Genomic DNA, 22,337 nt, shown 5'->3' on the forward strand with positions numbered 1-22,337 from the left:
GAGAGAGAGATACGTTCTATATATTGGCTCACTTCCTAAGTGGCGGCAACATCCAGGTCTGGGTCACGCTGAAGCTAGGAGCCAGGACTTCTGTCTGGGTGCAGGGGCCCAAGCATTTGGGGCATCTTCCACTGCCTCCTGAGGTGCATTGGTAGGAAGCTGGCTGGGAAGCAGAGCAGCTGGGACTTGACTAGTGCTCTGAGCTGGGATGTCAGCATCAGAAGCAGACTTAACCCGCTACACTACAGTGCCAGCCACATCTTTAGTTTTAATTTTATCTTACGTGCTAAGAACACTTACCATCAGATCCATCCTCTTAACAGATTTTCAAATGTGCGGTGCAGCACAGGCACAGTGCAGGTCTCTAGAACTTCCTCGTTTGTGTCACCGCAGCTTCCTACCTTTTGATTTGGAACTCCCATCTCCCCCCTTCTACTCCTCTGGCAACCACTGGTCACTCTGCCTCTTTGAAGCCAACTATTTTAGTTGCCACATATTAGTGGAATCTTGCATGTGTTCTTGCGTGAGAGGCTTATTTCACTTAACATAGTGTCCTCAGGGTTCCTCTTGTCTCATATTGCTGGACTTCCTTCCTTTTTAATGCTGAATAATATTCCATTGTATGTGTATACTACCATGGAGGAAAACCCATGTCTCCTCTGTGCTATACCCCATACCATACAATAAGTCCCTGACTTACGATGGTTTCGCTTGATGGTTTTTCTCAACTCTACGATTGCACAGAAGCAGTACACATTCAGTAGAATTTGTGCTTGGGATTTTGAATTTGGATCTTCCCTCGAGCGGTGGCAGGCAGCAGGTGCTCTCCTGGCACTGGCTGACAGCAGTGCTAGTCAGCTCTGTGCTCACCAGGGGAACCTGGGGCGTGCTGCGGTGCGTGGTGCTGCTGAGCGCAGCTGCTCAGCAGGTGGTGGAGTCAGTGCATTCTCCACCTGAGATACCTGCAGCCTAGGACGGGTGTATCAGGATGTGCTTCCTGTCTCTCCTGGACTCGTGGGGTTTTCCCCACAGCAGTCCATTTTCCGCAGACACCTCCCCTAAGTTAACCCAGTTCTGGCACTGTGCCAAAGTTGCTGTATGGTAAGGGCTCAGTCCCACAACACTGCCTGCAGCTCTTCAGACTCGAATTGCAGTTGCCGGGTCCCTGTGTTACACACAGCTTTCTGTTCATCGTGGCTGCAAATCAGTAGTTCCCAGGACCGCCTTCTTGGGTTTGAGAATTTGCCAGAGCAGTTCACAGAACTCCAGGAGAACAGATTACTGGTGAAGACAACTCAGGAGTAACAGCAAGGCAGAGACCCATAGGCACGCTGTGTGTGGAGGGCTGGTAGAGCCTCCTCAACCTCTCTCTGTGCACACCCTCCGCCAGGGTCTCCGCAGCCTGGAAGCCCTCCCCACCACCAAACATTGTTTGGGTTTTATGTAGGCTTTGTTGCCTGGCCATTGGTGATTAACTCAGTGTTCAGTCCCCTCCCCCTCCCTGGAAGAAGTTTGTATTTAATTCGTTACAAACTGTTGGGTCAAAGAGTATTGTACCTGTTACTTTATAAGGCTGAATTATTCTCAAGTACTTCTTGCTAATATTTGGTTTATATTTAGAATCATTGCCAATCTTGTAGAGATATGTATAGTAGTACTTCCTAGCGGCTTAATTTCTCTGATTATTCGTGAAGTTGAGTGCCTTGTTTTGTTTGTGGGCTATTTCCCCTTTATTGAAATGCCTATTTATGTAGTCTATCTTATTGCTTTGTAGAATTCATTTTAATGCTCTGTATGCTAGATACATATCAGTTTCACATATAGGCAAAACATGCATATTGAGGACATTGCAAAAAGTTAATGGAAAAAATGAAATTAAAAGATAAGTTTGTCACTCCGGTGCTGTGGCCCAGTGGGTTAAAGACCCTGTCTGCAGTGCTGGCATCCCATATGGGCACCAGTTCTAGTCCCAGCTGCTCCACTTCTGCTACAGCTCTCTGCCGTGGCCTGGGAAAACAATAGAGGATGGCCCAAGTCTTTGGGCCCCTGCACCCACGTGGGAGACCGGAGGGAGCTCCTGGCTCCTGACTTTGGATTGGCACAGCTCCGGCCATTACGGCCATCTGGGGAGTGAACCAGCAGATGGAAGACCTTTTTCTCTTTCTCTCTGCTGCTCTGTAACTCTTTCAAATAAATAAAAAATAAATCTTTTTTTTAAATGCTTGTTTTGTTACAGAAGTTTTTTGAAATCCATGCATAGTGTTTTGTAGTATACATTTCCTTGAACTTTTTGATGGCTGAGTATAGCAAATGCCTTCTAAATTGACTTTTTTTTTAAATATTTATTTATTTATTTTAAGGTCAGAGTTACACAGAGAGGAGAGGCAGAGAGACAGACAGAGAGAGAGAGAGAGAGAGAGAGAGAGAGAGAGACAGGGAGAGAGAGAGACAGGTCTTCCATCTGCTGTTTCACTACCCAGTTGGCTGCAATGGCTGGAGCTGAGCCGCTCTGAAGCCAGGATCCAGGAGCTTCTTCTGGGTCCCCCATGTGAGTGCAGGGCTCCAGTCTTCAACCTTGGCCCAGCCCTGGCTGTTGTGGGCATTTTCAGAGTGACCCAGTGGATGAAAGCTCTGTTTCTTTTTCTCTCTCCACACCACCCCCCCAATAATTTTTTTAAATTAAGTCTTCAGTTATGATTTTGTAGTTGTCCTTCCCTCCTTCCCCGTAATACTTTTTGTTGCTTCACAAGTGTTGGAGTTCCGGTATAAGGCACTTACACATTTATGCTTATTCTGGCTTCTTGAGGAATTAACCCATCAGTCATGGTGCAGTGTCCCCTTGTGTAAATCTCTGAGTGTGCCCCTTCCCTTGACGTTTGCATTGTTATTACTTTAGCCCACACCAGCTTTCTCATGCTTAGTATTTGTCACATCTTTAATCTCTGCATGTATTTGAAGTGAGTCCCTTGTAGAGCAAATATAGTTGGATCTTGATTTTTTAATCTAATCTGACAAATGCTGCCTTTTAATTTGAATCTAAAGATTTATTTATTTTAAAGGCAGAGAGAGAGAGAGGAGAAACAGAAATCTTCCATGCACTGGTTCACTCCCCATGACTGGGGCTGGGGCGGGGCCAGGCTGAAGCCAGGAGCCAGGAGCTTTTCCGGGTCTCCCAGATAGATCCAGGGGCCAAGCACTTGGGCCATCCTCTGTTGCTTTCCCAGGCCATTAGTAGGGAGCTGGAGCAGAAGTACAGCAGCCAGAACTCAAAGCGGCTCCCATAAGGATACCAGTGTTGCAAGCAGCAGCTCATCCCACTATGCCACAGCGCCAGCCCCAGGCCATTTACATTTAACAGCATCATCAGTGTGGCTAGAAATAAAATTTAATATTCTATTTTAATTCCTTTTTGTTCTGGAAATTCTTATATATGTTCTTAACCTATCACAGCCTATTTCCAATTAATATTGAGCCACTTTATGTAATAAGTAAGTCCTTTGCCACATTTTCCCCTTCCATATTTTGGATTATTTTTTTTAAGATTTTATTTATTTATTTGAGAGGTAGAGTTACAGACAGTGAAGGCTGAGACAGAGAGAAAGGTCTTCCTTCCACTGGTTCACTCCCCAAATGGCCACAATGGCCGGAGCTGCATCGATCCAAAGCCAGGATCCTGGAGCTTCTTCCAGGTCTCCCACGTGGGTGCAGGGGCCCAAGCACTTGGGCCATCTCCGCTAATTTCCCAGGCCCCAGCAGAGAGCTGGATGGGAAGAGGAGCAGCCAGGACTCGAACCAGTGCCCATATGGAGTGCCGGCGCTGCAGGCAGAGGATGAACCTACTGTGCCATGGTGCCAGGCCTGCATTATTTTTGTCATATTTTACATCTGCATATACTGCAGACTCCAACACAGTCATATAATTTTTTTTGCTTTATTGACTTCTATAAAAAGATTTTTTTTGAGAGAGAGAGAGAGCAAGTGCTCCGCACCACTGGTTCACTCAACGAATGCCTACAGCGGCCCCGGCTGGGTCAGGGCCAACACCAGGATCTGGGAACACAATTGACATCTCCTGTATGTGTGGCAGGAGTCCACAGCTGAGCTGTCACCGCTGCCTCCCAGAGTCTGCATCATGAGATGCTGGAGCCAGGAGCCCAAGTCAGGTGTCAGACCCAGGCATTTTAATACAAGACGTGAGCAGCTTAATTGGTGTCTTATTTGCTAGCCAAATCTCGCCCCTTATTGACTTTTAACAAAATTAAGATACAGGATAGGTGTTTGGTCTAGTAGTTACAGTGCTGTTTGGGACACTCACATCATATACCAGAATACCTAGGTTCAGCCGGCGCTGCGGCTCACTAGGCTAATCCTCCGCCTGCAGTGCCGGCACCCAGGGTTTCAGTCCTGGTTGGGGCGCTGGATTCTGTCCCGGTTGCTCCACTTCCAGTCCAGCTCTCTACTGTGGCCCAGGAGTGCAGTGGAGGATGGCCCAGGTCCTTGGGCCTTGCATCCGCATGGGGGACCAGGAGAAGCACCTGGCTCCAGGCTTCGGATCAGCGCAGCGTGCCAGACATAGCAGTCGTTTTGGGGGGTGAACCAATGGAAGGAAGACCTTTCTCTCTGTCTCTCTCTCTCATGTCTAACTATGCCTGTCCAAAAAAAAAAAAAAAAAAAAAGCCGGCGCCGCGGCTTACTAGGCTAATCCTCCGCCTTGCGGCGCTGGCACACCGGGTTCTAGTCCCAGTTGGGGCGCTGGATTCTGTCCTGGTTGCCCCTCTTCCAGGCCAGCTCTCTGCTGTGGCCAGGGAGTGTAGTGGAGGATGGCCCAAGTGCTTGGGCCCTGTACCCCATGGGAGACCAGGAGAGGTACCTGGCTCCTGCCTTTGGATAGGCACGGTGAGCCGGCCACAGCGCACTGGCAGCGGCGGCCATTGGAGGGTGAACCAACGGCAAAGGAAGACCTTTCTCTCTGTCTCTCTCTCTCACTGTCCACTCTGCCTGTGAAAGAAAGAAAGAAAGAAAGAAAGAAAGGAAGGAAGGAAGGAAGGAAGGAAGGAAGGAAGGAAGGAAGGAAGGAAGGAAGGAAGGAAGGAAGGAAGGAAGAGAGAGAGAGAGAGAGAGAGGAAGGGAGGAAGGGAGGAAGGGAGGAAGGGAGGAAGGGAGGAAGGGAGGAAAGAAATGGGTCTGAGAGGACCAGTGATCGCCAGCCTGTCTGCCCAAAATAGTGTTCCTTCCAGTGCAATTGTGAGAGCTGGAAGGTGCTGCAAGCCCATCACCACTTCTTGTGCTCTAGGATTCCTGCTCAGCTATGGACAGTGCTGGGGCACCTGGACACAGACCTCTCATGTGTGTGCCAATTCCAGATCCCAGACATGGGTGAACCATGCAGGCTGAGGGGAACTTACAGTTATAGTCTCCTCTCACTGCCTTAAGATACTGGCATGGGGTGGGTGTTTGGGGCTGTAGTTAAGATGCTGCTTAGGGCCAGCACCGTGGCTCACTAGGCTTATCCTCTGCCTGAGGCACTGGCACTCCGGGTTCTAGTCCCCTTCGGGGTGCTGGATTCTGTCCCGGTTGCTCCTCTCCCTGTCCAGCTCTCTTCTGTAGCCCAGGAAGGCAGTGTAGGATGGCCCAAGTCCTTGGGCCCTGCACCCGCATGGGAGACCAGGAGGAAGCACCTGGCACCTGGCTTCGGATCAGCTTGGTGCACCGGCCGCAGCACGCTGGCCGCAGCGGCCCCTGGGGGGTGACCAACGGAAAAGGAAGACCTTTCTCTCTGTCTCACTGTCCACTCTGCCTGTCAAAAAAATGCTGCTTAGGTTGCCTACATCTCATGTTGGAGTGCCTGGGTTTGAGTCTTGGCCTCTTTGCTTCTGATTTCCAGTTTACTGCTAATGCATTCCTAGGAGGCAGCAGGTGATGGCTCAAGTACATGGGTCACTTCCACCCACGTGGGACACTGTGATTGAGTTCCAGGCTGCTAGCTTTGGCCTGGCTCAGCCCTGGCTGTTGCAGATACTCTGAGTAGTGAACTAGAGGAGGGAAGATTTTTGTCTATATTTTTCTGTCTCTCTGCCTTTCAAATGAAAAGATTTTTTAAAAATTGCCTCTTCCTTTTTCTCTGAAGGGAGGAGACAGCTTCCAGTTCATTTATGGCCTTATCTAAATACTGATGGAGATTGTGGACTCAGATGGCTTTCATAGCCTTGGCAGCTCATGTCAAGAGTCTCGGGTGATCACTGACATCATACATAATTGTGTTGATTATTAAAGTAACAACAGGAGGCCAGCACTCTGGCACAATAGGCTAATCCTCCTCCTGTGGCACCGGCACACCGGGTTCTAGTCCCAGTTGGGGCTCCAGATTCTGTCCTGGTTGCCCCTCTTCCATGCCAGCTCTTTGCTGTGGCCCGGGAGTGTAGTGGAGGATGGACCAAGTGCTTGGGCCCTGCACTCGCATGGGAGACCAGGAGAAGCACCTGGCTCCTGGCTTCTGATCAGTGCGGTGTGCTGGCTGCAGTGCACCAGCCACGGCAGCCATTGGAGGGTGAACCAATGGCAAAGGAAGACCTTTCTCTGTCTCTCTCTCTGTCCACTCTGCCTGTCCAATAAAAAAAGTAACAACAGGAGTCACTGTACACTTACTCCCCATGCAGAACCTCTGTCCTCAATGAGTTGAGAATTAACTGTAAAATTTGTTTTCAGTTTGTGTGTGTGTGTACAAATTGTTGAAATCTGCTTAGTATAGAGTTGATCTTCTGTGTATAAAATTAATTGAAAGTGAATCTTAATGGAGAATGGGAGAGGGAAAAGGAAGTGGGTTGGGAAGAATCACTATATTCCTAAAGTTGTATTTATGAAATTTGTACTCACTAAATAGAAAGTTCCTTTGGGGAAAAAATCACCTCCTCCTATTCCTTAAAAAAATAATAAAATAAGCACTAGTGCACCCATAGTAATCCCAGTACTCCCAACCCTGAGAGTGCCTTGTAAACCAGGATTCAACAGTGAGGGCAGAATAGGAGGGTGCTGCTCCAAGTCCTCTAGGTCCTCTCCTCAATAGGGAGAAGGTCCATTCCTTACTACTGCCCACGGTGACACACTACAAGAACTGTGTGGGTTCCAGTGCTACCTGTGAGAGAGCATGCACCCTGCCAGGTCCCCTGCCCTCTGCCATGTGAAGGTACAGTAAGCAGGCCCTCGGGCCCAGCCCAAATGTTGGACACGTTGGTCTTAGACTCACTCAGCATCCAGAACTGCGAGAAATATGTTTTTGTTCCTTCAGAATTACTGAGTCTTAGTTACTTTGTTTTAGCAGCAGAAATAGACTAAGACAATAGTCAGTGTCAAACCTAAATGAAAATCTCTCAGCTCATACCTAAGGAATGCCAGCCTGTCAAGACTCAGTTTGATGACAACAGCTGGCTAGATCCTGTCTTACAGAAAAGGTAAATTTTCAAATATCAGACCAAGAAAAGATAGTTACAAGCATAACACACTCAAAGTCTCTGGACCCAGAACCTCTTACTATGTCATTAAAATAGAAAGAGAACAAATCAGGATTCTACATGTTTCCTATTTTTTCCCCTGAGTTTATATGCCCCTTCCAAACTCCAAAGCAGCAGGTACAACCCAGCTGTTCCCAAGAAGCTTCCACCATTGGGTCCTATCTGCACTATTGTTCCTTACCTGGAGATTCTTCATCCTCACTCCTGGGATCATAAATGCTTTCCATGAGCCAATGTCTAGAGACAAAGATACATGCCATAGGTTACCTGAGAGTGTGTCTTGTCCATTCCTCCCTCCATGGGCTCTGTGGACTAGGAGGCCTTCAGCAAGCCATTGATCACAGCTTCAAGCCTTCAGGTGAGAAGAGGGGCTGAAGGCCCCACCACTAAACTTCATACCTTGTCCACTGGATGGTGAAGGCTCCAGCCTCCTATGTGAAAAGTTCACAATTCCGACTATGGCGGACACTTTGAATAGTAGGATTTCAGCTAACAGACTCTGTGCAAGGCTGAGAGTGAGTATTTTGTGAGCAGCTGCCCGAGGCTGAGCTTGTGTATGAGAAGAAATGAAGAGGACACAGTGTCTGCCCTGACAGTGACCAGCTGTGGTCAGGATTCCTGTGTCTATCAGTGCAAGACTTTGGGCCCAGGTATTTCAAGACCCTTTGGAAAAAACACAAAATGAAGGTCCTTGGTTCATATGAGGAGGTTAGCAAGGATACCTGGAGGGAGCCCAAACACCACCCCCCCACCTTGTGTTCTGCAACTGCAGTGGCCCTGTGCTATGACACTCACTTCAATTTAAACATGTCTCTGGCCAGAAGACCCTTGGCCAGTACTATGCAAAAGGACAAGTTGTCAGGTGACCTCCAGAAGCAGGTGATAAATGAATACTGGCCCCTTTTTGGCTCCAGGGGTCAGCTGGGGAACTTTCCTAGGTCTGCCCTCAACCAAAATCTGTCTCAGTGCTGATTCACATCCTGCCAGTGTGAGGAAGAGAAGTAGGCACCTGACTACTGCTGTTTGTCCCTCGTCTCCCTCATCAAGCTCTGTTAGTGTAATTGTCATCATTCCACAGCCAGCTGGAGAATATGTGGAGAGAGGAGAAAGCTCCTTCCAGGATATTAGGAAGATGTCCAGACAGTTCTCGTGCCCAGGCACAAAGGATCCATCCTGCTCATTTCCACTCAGAAGGGGGCCTGGATGTCCTTGCCTGGGTCCAAGTGATGATTGATTCTCCTGACCTTGCTGCCTTGAGGTCCACCCCCATTTCTCCTGGCCTCGGTATCCTTGTGTCTTCATTCTGCCTCTAAATCTTTGCTCTTTTTTTAAGGATTTATTTATTTATTTATTTGAAAGATAGAGTTACAGAGAGAAGTAGAGACAGAGAGAGAAGTCTTCCATCTGCTGGTTTACTCCCCAATTGGCTGCAATGACTGGAGCTGCGCCAATCTGAAGCTAAGAGCCAGGAGCTTCTTCCAGGTCTACCAGGGGCCCAAGGACTTGGGCCATCTTTTAATGCTTTCCCAGGCCATAGCAGAGAGCTGGGTGGGAAGTAGAGCAGCCGGGTCTTGAACTGGCGCTCATATGGGATGCCGGCACTTCAGGCCAGGGTGTTGACCTACTGTGCCACAGCACCGGCCCCAAATCTTTCCTCTCTTAAGGTCCAACTCAAGACTCTGCCCTGCTTTCTCTCATACAGCACTTTGGGAAGCTGTTCCAGAATTCTTAGAGCCTCGATTTTTATCTTCAGCACTTTGAGCAAGGTGGGGGGCCTTTGAGAAGCATTGGAAAGCTAGGATCTAGAGATGAATGATTTCTAGGTCAGTTTTTGGGCGTAAACAAATGACCATTTTCAGTGAAACAGTCTCATTGTTCTGTTTTCTGGGAAAATATTGACAACTATGGATAATCAAATTCTACTAAAAGGCAATATTATATATAGAAATGCTTCTTAGAAACTTGTGTATTTTAAAGGCAGAGAGAGACAGAAATCTTCCATGTAACAGCCAGGGCTGGGTCTGGCAGAAGCCAAGAGCCAGTTACTTAATCTGGGTCTCTTACATGGTGCAGACCCACATACATAACCCATCACCACTGTCCCCCAGAGTGTGCCTTAGCAGGTAGCTGGAATCAAAAGCGAGAGCTGGAACCCAACCCACCCTGGGCGCTGCAGTATGGGATGTGGCATCCCAGGTAGTGTTACCTGCCAAATGCCTGCCACTCCAATAGGAATCATAGACTACTGTCGCTCCCCCTCTTCGTGGAGGAACGACACAGAACCCTGCCTAGGCTTCATATCCGAGTCACAGCACCATTATGTCGCTCCCCGTCTTCGTGGAGGAACGACACAGGACCCTGCGCTGTTCTTTTGTCTGCCTGGCCCTCCCCGGGTTTGCTGCTGGTTCTTCCCGGGTTGGCTGCCGTCCCTTCCACCTCCATGGAAGGGCGGTTCCCCCTGGCCACTTTCCCCACTTCTGCAGGGGAGCGGCACACCGCCGGCCGGCTCTCTCAGGGGCTGCACAGGTGTTCCTTCAGATGTTCCCCTTAGATGTTCCTGGTGCATGTTGTCTCTCTCCTCCTTTATAGTCCTCTTCCACCAATCCCAACTCTGCTACCCACACGCCGAGTACGCTGCTCTCCTCCAATCAGGAGCAAGATCAGCTCCTGCAGCTCAATCAAATTGGCGAGAGGCAGCTGCGTAGAAGTTGTTACTCCCTTCTCAGCGCCATATTGTGGGAGAGCAGATGCATAGAATAAGTCTTTTTTTTTTTTTAATTTTTGACAGGCAGAGTGGACAGTCAGAGAGAGAGACAGAGAGAGAAAGGTCTTCCTTTGCCGTTGGTTCACCCTCCAATGGCCGCCGCTGCAGCCGGCGCACCGCGCTGATCCGATGGCAGGAGCCAGGATCCAGGTGCTTTTCCTGGTCTCCCATGGGGTGCAGGGCCCAAGCACCTGGGCCATCCTCCACTGCACTCCCTGGCCACAGCAGAGAGCTGGCCTGGAAGAGGGGCAACCGGGACAGAATCCGGCGCCCCAACCGGGACTAGAACCCGGTGTGCCGGCGCCGCAAGGTGGAGGATTAGCCTATTGAGCCACGGCGCCGGCTCTAGAATAAGTCTTAATTCCAGTAACTTAGTCTAGTCCGAGTTGCTCCCAATTGCTCCCCACAGACTACAGTTTGGCTCATTTTATATTTGTGTTAGAACAAACACCTTGTTTTCTTGCAAAGCTCTTCAGAAGCAGCCAACCCTGTTTCAGTCTGGAGGTGCAGTAGGACGTGATGGAGGTTGTTCAGCCTCACGGCTGAGTTTACCTTTCCCCATCTTTCAGTGAGTGTCCAACCCTCTGTCCTTCCAGGAAGGGAGCCACGTGTCCAGCCTGATGCCCAGTCCCCTAATTAAGCCTCTAGTTACTCCTCACAGAAACCACAACTAGGCTAAGTGAGGGAAGGCCAGTTTGTCACTGGAGCGTGGTATTTCCTGTTCTTGGAAGCATTATCTGAGGGTCAAGACTAGACCTCTGTGGAGAGGGAGTGAATTTTCCCCATCTCAGCCTGGAGGCTCCTCCTTTCTCAGATTCCTCCCAGAACTGGGGTCTTAACTGCAGAAGCAAGGAACCCTGCCCAGCTGTCCAAGCTGTAGCATGGCTGGGAAGATTAGTTCTGAGACCTCTGGCACAGGAGACTGGTGAATGGAGGTTAGGGAATGTGCATCAGCGTCCAGTACTGAGGGAGAAAGGGATCTGGCATTCCCGCCATCTCAGCCCCCACAATCACTCCACACAAACAGGTGAGAACAAGGGTTTCTATCACAGTTGAGTCAAACTCATAGTCTAAGGTCAGAGTCTGTCCTGGGCAGAACAGGTGTGAGGGGGAGTCCATGGACTTGACCTGAACTACAGCTCCCAATTGTCAGGCTGAGCATTGGCAGGCTCACCAGCAGCGGCTCCATATACAGTGTCGCACAAAGCAGCTGGGGCCATTGAAGACCGGGAATAGGGTACTGAAGAGGGGGCTCTCTTCCCAGTCCACTGGTGTGGCTGCCACCAAACTGGGCACAATGGCACTGAGGATGGGTGGGCTGACAGAGAAGCCGTGGTTGGGGTCTGGAGTGTACTCGGTCCACGTGAGCAAGGCTCACTCAAACTGGATGGAGATCTTGGTGACTGAGCTGGCGGGCAGCTGAATGAGCATCTCCAGGAGGAGGGGCTGCAGGCAGTCCTGGGCAGGCTGGTAGTGGATGTAACTTGGTTTGTTCTCCTTGCCCTTGGATGTGATGGTGAGCGTGTGCACGTAGAGCCGCAGGTACCAGGGCACAGTGTCCAGCAGCAGCACGGGGAAGGCGCGGTATGGGTGGGTGTTGTACAGCAGGGTGCTCAGCTGCCCCTTCTGCAGCCCGTAGCCACTCACATAGTGCTGGGCGTGCAGGAAGGGCACCGGTGGGGCCTTGCTCTCTGGGGTCTCTTCCACTTGAGCTGGAGGCTGAGAGAGCTGTCGAGCAGGGCTGTGTCGAGCAGGTAGACTGCATAGGTCTTTCAGCTGTCCCGGATGACATCCTGGTACGTGGTGGTGGGTAATGGTGTGCATCAGTGGCATGATCAGGGCCTCGGCCTGCAGGTAGAAGTGGTCCAGTGTGGCCCATGCTAGGGTGGTGGCGCACAGTGGCGAAGGGAGATTTGGCTCCATGGAGGAGCGAACAAGGCCAACAGCAGGGTAGGTGTGGTGCTCAGGGTGAGGCCCTGAGATGACAGGGGCAGCCAGTTTCCAAAGGTGGGGTCCCAAGCTCAGCTCCTACAGGGGAAGCCCTCCAAGGGGACACGGGGTCTGGGCTGACTTTTAAGAGGCAGCGGGCTAAGAAAAAGACCACCTGGGAGTCTGAAAGAGAAAGAGGAGGAAGATGATGCGACGGGCTGTGCAGGCATGGTCGTGGTTCTTAGCATTCTGCAGCAGAGGCTGGTAACTGGATGGCCAGTAGAACATTCACTGGGCAGTATCGGTGTGGATATGGCCAAGAAAGAGCTCCTCCACCGGATGGTCCAGGTTGTGGCACAGGTACTGCTTCTCCACCCAGACCAGCTGCAGCTCATGCATGTGAAGTTCACAGCTTTGGTGTACTCGCAGCCATTCTCCTCCCACCACAGGTCGTAAGCCACGTCCTGCACCCAGGGGGTCCCTGCGGCCAGGAAGCCCGGGCACAAGTGGTTCATGCGCTGGCTGAGCTGCTCAATGACCACCTCTGAATGGCAGATGACCTGTCCGCTGTGCAGCTGGCAGTCAGCTTCCATGCCACCACGGATGATCCAGGAGGCCTGGCGGAGGTGGATCTTGCCTCGGATGATGAGGGTGTAGGTGGGGTTTGTTGCATTGGTTGCTGCCATAATAAAACTGGTAGGCCTGAAAAGTGTTGTTGTGGTAGAATCTGTAAGACCGGGTGATGAACTCTGGACCCGATCTGACTTCGGGTCTGACTCCACCTGGCCCATGGAGACCCAGTGGCCCTCAGTGGTGGGTGACATCTGCACAGTGATGTGCACGCCATTGTGCAGATGTTTCAGCATGTGATGGCACTGGGATTCCTTGAAAGCCCTCCAGGCGCTCTTGTCCAAGGACCTAGGATGGGTCCTGCTGTCTAGATGAGGGAGAGCAGAACCCTCTCCCAGCCTGTGCAGCAGGAGGGCCAGGAACAGGTATCTGAACAGGAGGCGACACGTCCAGGACATCTCCAGTGCTCCTCGGGGCGCACCCGCTTGCCACCCTCCAAACTGGTGCTTGTACAGCCCTGCAACTCGGCGCGCACCACCCTCCGCCTCCAGCTGGGTCCAGCGAGTATTCAGGCATGGGGTGTGTGCCGACACCACTCCTCGGCTGTAGCCTGCAGGCAGCCAGAATAGACCCTGGCCTCAGGTGGCTGCAGAGCACCCCATACCCGGTGGGCACAGTGCAGTGGTGCGAGGCACGCACTTGCTCGGCACTGTCAGGCCAGGGTCCATGGCCGGCCCGCGTCCACGTCATGGCCTCTTGGCGAGCCACCCCGGCCTCTCCTCGCCCGGCCCTGCATTCCCCACTTTGTTCGGCAGTGGAGAGAGGGGCCCGGAGCTGCAGCCCTCCCCTTCCTCCACCCGCGGCCCCCGCCCAGGCTGCCAGCCCCAGCACTTACTGCCATCATCCTCCGGGTCCGCGCCGCCACTCGACCCAGCAGGTGGCAGCTGTCAGCCCCATGCCAAGGCCACTGCTGGCCTGGGGCGACCCCTGCCACTGCCACTCCAGCTCCTGTGGTCCCCACTGGGCTCCATGCGTGATGATCCTTCCGCACAGTGTCGTGTGGGGACTCTGCCTGGCCCCAGGAGCAGCAGCACCAGCAGAGAAAGTGGCATAGCCGCTGCCATGCCAGTGGCTGCTCCCACATAGGTCATCTCATTTCTCCTCCCTCCTCCTGAGCAACCGCAAGGGTCCAGATCACGTAGCTCCCTCCGTGGCTCTACATAGGGGGAGGCCACCTCTGCCCCCGGGAGGTATGGGGGGGGTTCCAGTCCTTCTGGGGCAGATGGGCTAGGTGGAGTGACTTTTACTTTCGTTTTTGCTTCCTGATTACTCTTAGCCCATTCTCTTTCCCCGCCATCTTCCTCTGAGTCATTGGGCTCTCCCAAGTCCTGTAAGGCCTTTAAGGCCGAGTCCTCTTTGGACGAAACTGCATTACCCATACTGAGGGTTTCACTTACCCTGAGAGACTGCTTAGCCTCAACCGAAAAGTTACGGTTCGAGCCCCACGTTGGGCGCCAGATGCAGGGTCTTAGTTCACCCGAACAAGGATGGACTGAGTCTGAGGAAAGGTAAGTGCGCCACTTGCCCGTTCCACAGCCTTCTGATCCCAGAGACAATCAGATGAAGGGGGCGTCAAGTCAAACAAGAACCCGTTTATTGCACGCATAACAAAGCCTTTTAAAGCACCAAACTGCAGAGTCATTGGGGCAGGGCATAAGGACCAACCAATCACTTAAAAGGTCAGTTTATGGGGCAGTTTTTTATAGGACTAGCCATATGTCTATACACTTGTCATCAGTTGTCGTCACTTCCCCTGATGTTGTGTGGCCAATTAGCTTTGGGTTCCACCCACCTTACTTCCTTTGGGCACCATCTTTGAATTTCCTCATGTGCCTAATTACCCGCACATAGACAGAACTCTTCCATCACTGGTTCCCTCTCTAGATGCCCACAAAGGCCAGGGCTGGACCAAGCAAAGCTGGCAGCCAGGAACTCAATTCAGGCCTCCCATATGGGTGGTAGGCACCCAACTACTTGAGCCATTTAACCTGCTGACTCTCAGGTGTGCATTAGCAAGAATGTTGCAATTAGAAGCAGAGCTGAGACTCAAAACCAAGTGCTCTGATACGTGAGGCAGTGAGTCCAAGAGACATCCTAACTGCTATGCCAAACACCTGTCCCTAAATTTATCTCTTTTTTTAAAGATTTATTTACTTGAAAGAGTTACAGAGAGGCAGAGAGAGAGAAAAGTCTCCTATATGTTTGTTCACTCCCCATTTGGCCACAATGGCCTGTGCTACGCCGATCAGAAGCCAGGAGCCAGGAGCTTCCTCTGGGTCTCCCATGTTGGTGCAGGGTCTCAAGGACTTGGGCCATCTTCCACTGCTTTCCCAGGCCATAGCAGAGAGCTGGATCAGAAGTGTAGCAGCCTAGACTTGAATTGGTGGCCATATGGGATGGCGGCACTGCAGGTGGACGCTTTACCCGCTACGCCACAGCACTGGCCCCCGCATTGATATCTGAGGTTGATAACACACCCTGTTATCAACCAGTTTTGTCATCTACCTGTTCCTCAGCCCCTACCTTCAACTCCTGACTTGCAGCCCAGCCTCTCTTTTGCACTTCTTAAGACCTCCAGATCACCCCATGGAGGATACTGCTACCCTCCTCATCCACTGGTAGATAATTAAACTTGCTCTTTCTTTCATCCTCCAGCTTTGTCCTCGTTAATCTGGCACTGTTGATGAGGACTTAGATTTCAGTAACACTTCCACTAATGAGAGTCCATACTCAACATGTTTAGACTTCTCTCAGCCAGACAGGACAGACCTGATGTCAAAGCTCACACACAAGGAAGAACAGGGAAAGAACACTCAAGGCTGCCTGGTGCCCAGGCTTTAATTCTAGGATACCACTTATTCCTATTTTTCAAAAATGGAACTCTTCCTGGTACATCTCTTCCCTTTTGTTCAGGAAAAGAGATGATAAGAGACCACCTGCTGGTGAAACAAGCAAACCTAAATTTCCATTATTTAAAACAAAAAGGACAAATAGATTTCCAGGATGTGGGCCAATGTAGGAAACATGGGGCTTGGCACTCACAGCTTCATAACAAGAGAAAAGCTTAACAAACTGAAAATTAACTTTTCTTGGATACACGAGAGATGAGGTCACAGACAAAACATCCCTCCAAAAACAGATGTGACTGGCAGATCAAAGAATCACAGCTTTCCCCAGGCAGAGGCCCCTGCTGGAGGTAGAACGTGGGTGGGAAATCACAAATGGTAATAGGTGAATCCTGGGGGTCAATGTGGACAAGCTGAAGTGTTGAAAACTCCTGGGGCTGGCATTGTGCATAGTGGGTAAAGCTGCTGCCTGCGATACCAGCATCCCATATGGGCACCGCTTTAAGTCCCAGCTGCTCCACTTCTTCTCCAGCTCTCTGCTAGTGTGCCTGGGAAGGCAGCAGAGGATGGCCCAAGTCTTTGGGCTCCTGTGCACACCCACATGGGAGACCCAGAAGAAGCTCCTGGCTCCTGGCTTCAGATTGGCCTAGTTCCAGCCGTTGTGGCCATTTGGGGAGTGAACCAGTGGATGGAAGACCTCTCCCTCTCTCTCTCTCTCTCTCTCTCTCTCTCTGTCCCTCTCTCTCTCTAACTCTGCCTTTCAAATCAATCAATTGCATGTGCAAAGGAAGTAAAATCACCCCTAGATGAAGTATTTGCAGTCCCAGGTTCATTGACATGTTAGTCACCATTGCCCAGCCAGAACAATTAGAGAAGAAAAAGAAACTAAAGGACCCCAGCTGGAAAGGAAGATGTGAAATTATGTTTGCATTAGGTATGATCATATATGCATAAATTTTTAAAATAAATGATCTACTTGCCTATTTGAAAAAGAGAGAGAAAGAGAGAGGGAGAGTGAGAGAGAATCTTCCATCTGCTGGTTCACTCCCCAAATGTCTACAACAGCCAGATCTAGGCCAGGCCAAAGCCAAGGACCAGGAACTCCATCTAGATCTCCCACATGGCTGCAGGGGCCCAAGCACTTGGACCATCTTCCACTGCTTTCCCAAGACCCTTATTAGCAGGAAGCTGGATTGGAAGTGGAGCAGCTGGGATTCCAACCAGTGCTCTTAACCCACTTTATCCACTGCACCACAACACCTGCTACACAAAAAACTGTGAAGCCTCAACAAAAGTACTGTTAGAACTAGATAGGCTCAGGGCCAGCGCTGTGGCGCAGTGGGTTAAAGCCCTGGCCTGCAGTGCTGGCATCCCATATGGGTGCTGGTTCTAGTCCTGGCTGCTGCTCTTCCAATCCAGCTCTCTGCTGTGGCTTGGGAAAGCAGTAGAGGATGGCCCAAGTGCCTGGGTCCCTGCACCCATATGGGAGACCCAGGAGAAGCTCCTGGCTCCTGGCTTTGGATCAGTGCAGCTCTGAACATTGTGGCCATCTGGGGAGTGAACCAGCAGGTGGAAGACCTCTATCTCTACCTCTCTCTCTCTAACTCTGTCTTAAAAATAAATAAATCTTAAAAAAAGAACTAGATAGGTTCAGTAATATTGGAGGGCACAAAGTCAACATATGAAAAGCAATCATGGGGACAGCACCATGGCTCAGTGGGTAAAGCAGATGCCTGCAGTGCGGCATGCCCTATGGGCACTGGTTTGAGTCCTGGCTGCTCCACTTCTGATTCAGCTTCCTGATAATGTGCCTGGGAAAGCAGTTGAGGATTACCCAAGTGTTTGATCCCCATACCCACCTGGGTAACCTGAAGGAAGCCTGGCTCCTGGCTGCCCAGCTCCAGCCATTGTGGCCATTTGAGGGGTGAACCAGTAGATAGAAGATCTCTCTATCTCTGTCTCTTTTTCTCTCTCTGTAAATCTGCCCTTCAAATAAATAAATAAATATGAAAAAGGCTATCATATTTCTGCACACAACAATGAATTGTCTAAAAAGTAAATTAAGAGAATGTCACTCAAAAGTGTCATTGAAAAGAATAAAATTCTTTTTTTAAGATTTACTTATTTATTTTAAAGTCAGAGTTACAGAGAGAAGGGGAGAGAGAGAGAGAGAGAGAGAGAGAGAGAGAGAGAGAGAGAGGTCTTCCACCCACTGGTTCACGCCCCAGATGACTCCAATGGCCAGAGATGTGCCAATTCGAAACCAGGAGCCAGGGAGCTTCTTCCAGGCCTCCTACATGGGTGTAGGGGCCGCAGGACTTGGGCCATCTCCTGCTGCTTTCCCAGCAGAAAGCTGGCTCAGAAGTGGAGCAGCCAGGACTCGAACTGGCATCCATATGGGATGCCCGCACTGCAGGCAGTAGCTTTACCCACCATGCCACAGCACCAGCCCCAAATAAAATTCTTAAGAATAAGCTTAACCACAGAGATGAAGAGTTTCACATGGATAACTGCAAGTCAGAAACAAAAGAAAGAAGATCTAAGCAGAAAGAAAATAACCCCAAGATCAAGGATTGAAAGGCTATTAAGAGGACACTATTACCTGTTCCTAACTCCCAGCACTTGTGAAGGTGGCATCATTTGGAAATAGTCTTTGTGCATATAATTAAGATCAGGTCATAGTTGATTGTGATGGCCCATAATATGATAGGACTGGTGTCTTTCTTTTTTGACAGGCAGAGTTAGTGAAAGAGACAGAGAGAAAGGTCTTCCATCCATTGGTCCACTCCCCAAATGGCCGCTATGGCCAGCATGCTGTGCCAATCCAAAGCCAGGAGCCAGGTGCTTCCCCTGGTCTCCCATGTGGGTGCAGGGCCCAAGCACTTGGGCCATCCTCCACTGTGTTCCCGGGCCACAGCAGAGAGCTGGACTGGAAGAAGAGCTCCCGGGACAGAACCGGTGCCCCAACCAGGACTAGAACCCAGAGTACTGGCGCCGCAGGTGGAGGATTAGCCTAGTGAGCTGCAGTGCTGGCCTGGACTGGTGCCTTTTAATAAATTGATTTATTTAAGGAATTTATTTGAAGGAGAGAGAGAGAAATAGAATGGAGGGAGAGGGAGAGAGAAAGGGAGTGGGGGGAGGCAGAGGGAGCTCTCCCCACCATGGTTCACCCCTCAGATGCCCACAGTGCTGAGGCTGGACCAGGCTGAAGTCAGGAACCAGGAGCTCCATCCAGGTCTTCCACAGGGGCAGCAGGGACGGAAGCACTCGAGCCATCGCCTGCTCCCTTCCTAGATGTGCATACGCAGAAAGCTGGGTTGGAGGCAGAGGGGAAACTCGAACCCGTGCACTCTGAGGGGATGTGGGTGACCCGAGGTGGGGACTCAGCCCCTGCACCCCATGCCCACCCATCCAAGCGCGAGTTCAGAACACACGTGTCCCCTCGGCTTTGGGGAGCACACCTGCATTTTCCAGGGTCGGCCCTGTGTCTCGGATTCAGTCTCTGGCTTTGAACTTGGACCTCTTCCTTGGAGTTTCTCCTCAAGCCCTGAGCCAGGGACTTTACCTCCTGGAAGGGCAGGTGACACCTGCACAGCAGGTGCGTGGAGGGCAACGTTCTTTTTCCACCACGATGCCAGAAAAAGCCCCTCTGCTGTTTCCGGTGAGCGCGAGAGCCCTCACTGCTGAGGGTGTCCTCTGTCTGCTTCCCTCTCAGAGAAGCCACACTAGTCTTCTGCCCATGGCTGCTTTGGAGCCAAGAGTCCTTCACGTCCTGGCCATCACCACTGCCTGCAGGGGTCTTCCTGCCTCTCACTCCCACCATGGATTCCCAAGGCCATGCTCCTCATTGGAAAGCATGGAGAAGGAGTTTTATTAACCATGTATTTATTTATTTATTTGAAAGGCGGAGACAGAAATAGGGACAGAGAGAGAGAGGTCTTCCATCTGCTGGTTCACTCCCCAAATGGCCACAACTGCCGGGACTGGGCTGGCCCAAAGCCAGGAGCCAATAGCTTCTTCCAGGTCTCCCATGTGGATGCAGGGGCCCCAGGACTTGAGCCATCCTCTGCTGCTTTCCCAGGCACATTAGTAGGGAGCTGGATCAGAAGAGGAGCAGCTGGGTTTCAGGCCAGCACCCGTAGGGGATGCTGGCCCTGTAGGCAGAGGCTTAACCTACTATGCCACAGTGCTGGCCCTGGAAAAGTGTCTTGTAACCACCTCCTGGTGTTTTGATAACTGGGCACTCAGGCAGATTGGCCATCACCAGGGCTCAGGGCTCAGGTCCTCATGTATCTGCCTCCCTGTTTCCTTATTATCATGTTACAATGGTTTATTTGACAGGGAAAGGGGTAGAACTGGAGAGACATATCTTCTATCTGCTGGTTTGTTCCCCAAATGGCTGCAACAGCCAGGGCTGGACCAGGTCAAAGCCAGGAGGCGGGAACTCCATCCAGATCTCCCATGTGGCTGGCAGGGACCCAAGTACCTGTGCCATCATCTGCTGCCTCCCAGTAAAGCTGGATTGGAATCACAGAGTGGCCAGGACTTGAACCAGGCACTCAGACATGGAATGTGACATCCCAAGTGACAGCTTGCTGTGCCAGTTTTGAGGTGACACAGTTCAGTCCTAAGAGGACCAAGGGGAACCTGCTCTGTGGGCTGGAGAGTGGGCAGGGCTAGGAGTCTGGGTTCCCCTGGGGTCTCCTTCTCAAGACTCCAGTCACTCTACTTCAATCTTAGGAGGGACAGGAGCTGGGCTGAAGGCATGCCTAGGGCGAGGAAGGGATCAGAACACCCTATTCTCTCCAGGGCCTGTGAAGTTAAATGCACAGAACCGCTGGTCCAAGTGAGAGAGGAAAAAAATGCATTCACTCTTCTGCACGGGAGAGTGGCAGGACCTGCAGATACTTCCTGGAAAGGGCTGTTTCTGGCTTTGTGGCCCAGATGGTCTCTGCCACTACTCAACTGTGTCCTTGGAGCGAGAAAAGAAGCCACAGACAGGGGCTGGTGTGGGGGCACGGTGGGGGAGGCTGCCACCTGTGGTGCCTGCATCCCATATGGGCACAGGTTTGTAGTGTCCCAGCTGCTCCTCTTCCGATCCAGCTCCCGTCTGTGGTCTGGGAAAGCAGCAGAAGATGGCCCAAGTCCTTGGACCCCTGCACCCACATGGGAGACCCGGATGGAGTTCTTGGCTCCTGGCTTCAGGGGCTGTTGTGGTCTTCTAGGGGAGTGAACCGATAGATGGCGGATTCTCTCTCTCTCTCTCTCTTTCTCTCTCTCTCTCTCTCAACTCTGCCTTTCAAAATAAATAAATACATAAAATCTTAAAAGGTCACAGACAACAGGTGTGTACTGAGCAGGTGCTGTCAGCAGCCTGAGGCTGTGTCTTCTCTTTCCAGTTCGCTGGGCATTTAAAGTGGGACAGGAAAAGTTATTTCTGAGGGCCCCAGCTCCCTCTGAGGGGGAAGCTGAGGTCACTCCCAGGAGGGACCCGAGCCCACCGGCTGCCGTCCTGGGCCCCGGCCTGGGAGTCTCCAGCAGGTGCTTCCTCCCTCAGAGGCTGCCACGGAGCAAGACCAGAGCCACAAAGGCTGTTCCTGTAACTGACACTGCAAACCAGTGAAAGCCTGGGATGGTAGTGACCAGGGACCGGGGCGTGTAGGGTCCCACCCGTCGGAGCAGGGAGGGAGCTGCCGGCTCAGAGTGAAGACCCCAGGAGTGGAGGTCATGGGAGATTGTGCTGTGTGGCTAGGAACCATGTCCTGGATTCCACTTTGGCTCCTGCTACTTGCCCAGTGCGCAGGTGAGGGAACTGGGAACGCCCGGAGCCCAAGCACCCTGCCCCTGCGCGCCTCTTGCCCTGCCCCATGTGCTCAATTTGGCCCCCAGGTGGTGGCCCTCAGCCGGCCTTGCACCAGCTGCCAACCGCGTCTTCGGCCCTGGGGACCACGGTCCGTCTTGCCTGCACCCTGAGCCGCGACCACAGCGTGGGACTACACAGCATCTTCTGGTATCAGCAGAGGCCGGGCCACCCGCCCAGGTTCCTGCTGCGGTACTTCTCGCACTCCAACCAGCTCCACGGCCCCGGGATCCCTCCTCGCTTCTCCGGATCCAAGGACATGGCCCGGAACAGGGCTACCTGATCATCTCGGAGCTGCGGCCGGAGGATGAGGCTGTGTATTATTGCGCCATGGGCAGCCTGGAGGAGGAGATGGAGAGGAAGAGAGGGGAGGAAGAGGAGCCTGCGGCCTCAGGGTCCCAGGTGCCCAAGGACAGCGCACCTTGAGGTGGAGACACCAGGATCGGTGCCCCCTGCCAGTTCCAGGAGTCCCCAGGCCACCCCGGAGTGTCTCTTGGCATGGGCAGTGTTGCTGGAAGCCCCCCGGGTTGGAGGCTGGGGTAAGGGATTAAAGTTCCTGTGTCTTGGGAAGTCGCAGTGCTGTGTTTTGCTGGACACCAGGATTGGCACCCCCTTAACTTGGAGAGAGGCCGGCGTGGGGGGAAGGAGGTGCCCCCTGCCGGCCCCAGGAGTCCCCAGGCCGCCCCGGAGTGTCTCCTGGCACAGGCGGTGTTGCTGGAAGCCCCCCGGGTTGGAGGCTGGGGTAAGGGATTAAAGTTCCTATGTCTTGAGAAGTCTCGGTGCTGTGTTTTGCTGGGCAC

The 22,337-nt window shown here is 51.9% G+C and overlaps 2 protein-coding genes and 2 pseudogenes across 2 annotated transcripts in view; 2 read left to right on the plus strand and 2 right to left on the minus strand.

Moving 5' to 3' along the window:
* The window catches only part of LOC127488352 (uncharacterized), a 374,426-nt gene that overhangs the window by 45,023 nt on the left and 307,066 nt on the right, over positions 1-22,337 (plus strand). The gene's annotated exons all lie outside the window — the stretch shown is intronic.
* Positions 11,336-12,092, minus strand: LOC127488351 (GPI-anchor transamidase component PIGT pseudogene; annotated as a pseudogene).
* LOC149119888 (protein APCDD1 pseudogene) lies at positions 12,312-13,273 on the minus strand (annotated as a pseudogene).
* On the plus strand, positions 21,435-21,963 carry VPREB2 (pre-B lymphocyte 2). Its single transcript, NM_001171144.1, is given in 3 exon segments — positions 21,435-21,480; positions 21,567-21,808; positions 21,811-21,963. Coding segments are annotated over 3 exon segments (441 nt in total).

This window comes from Oryctolagus cuniculus, chromosome 21 (genome assembly GCF_051225735.1).
Source record: "Oryctolagus cuniculus isolate XC-2025 breed Fujian yellow rabbit chromosome 21, ASM5122573v1, whole genome shotgun sequence".
Classification (NCBI taxonomy): Eukaryota; Metazoa; Chordata; class Mammalia; order Lagomorpha; family Leporidae; genus Oryctolagus; species Oryctolagus cuniculus.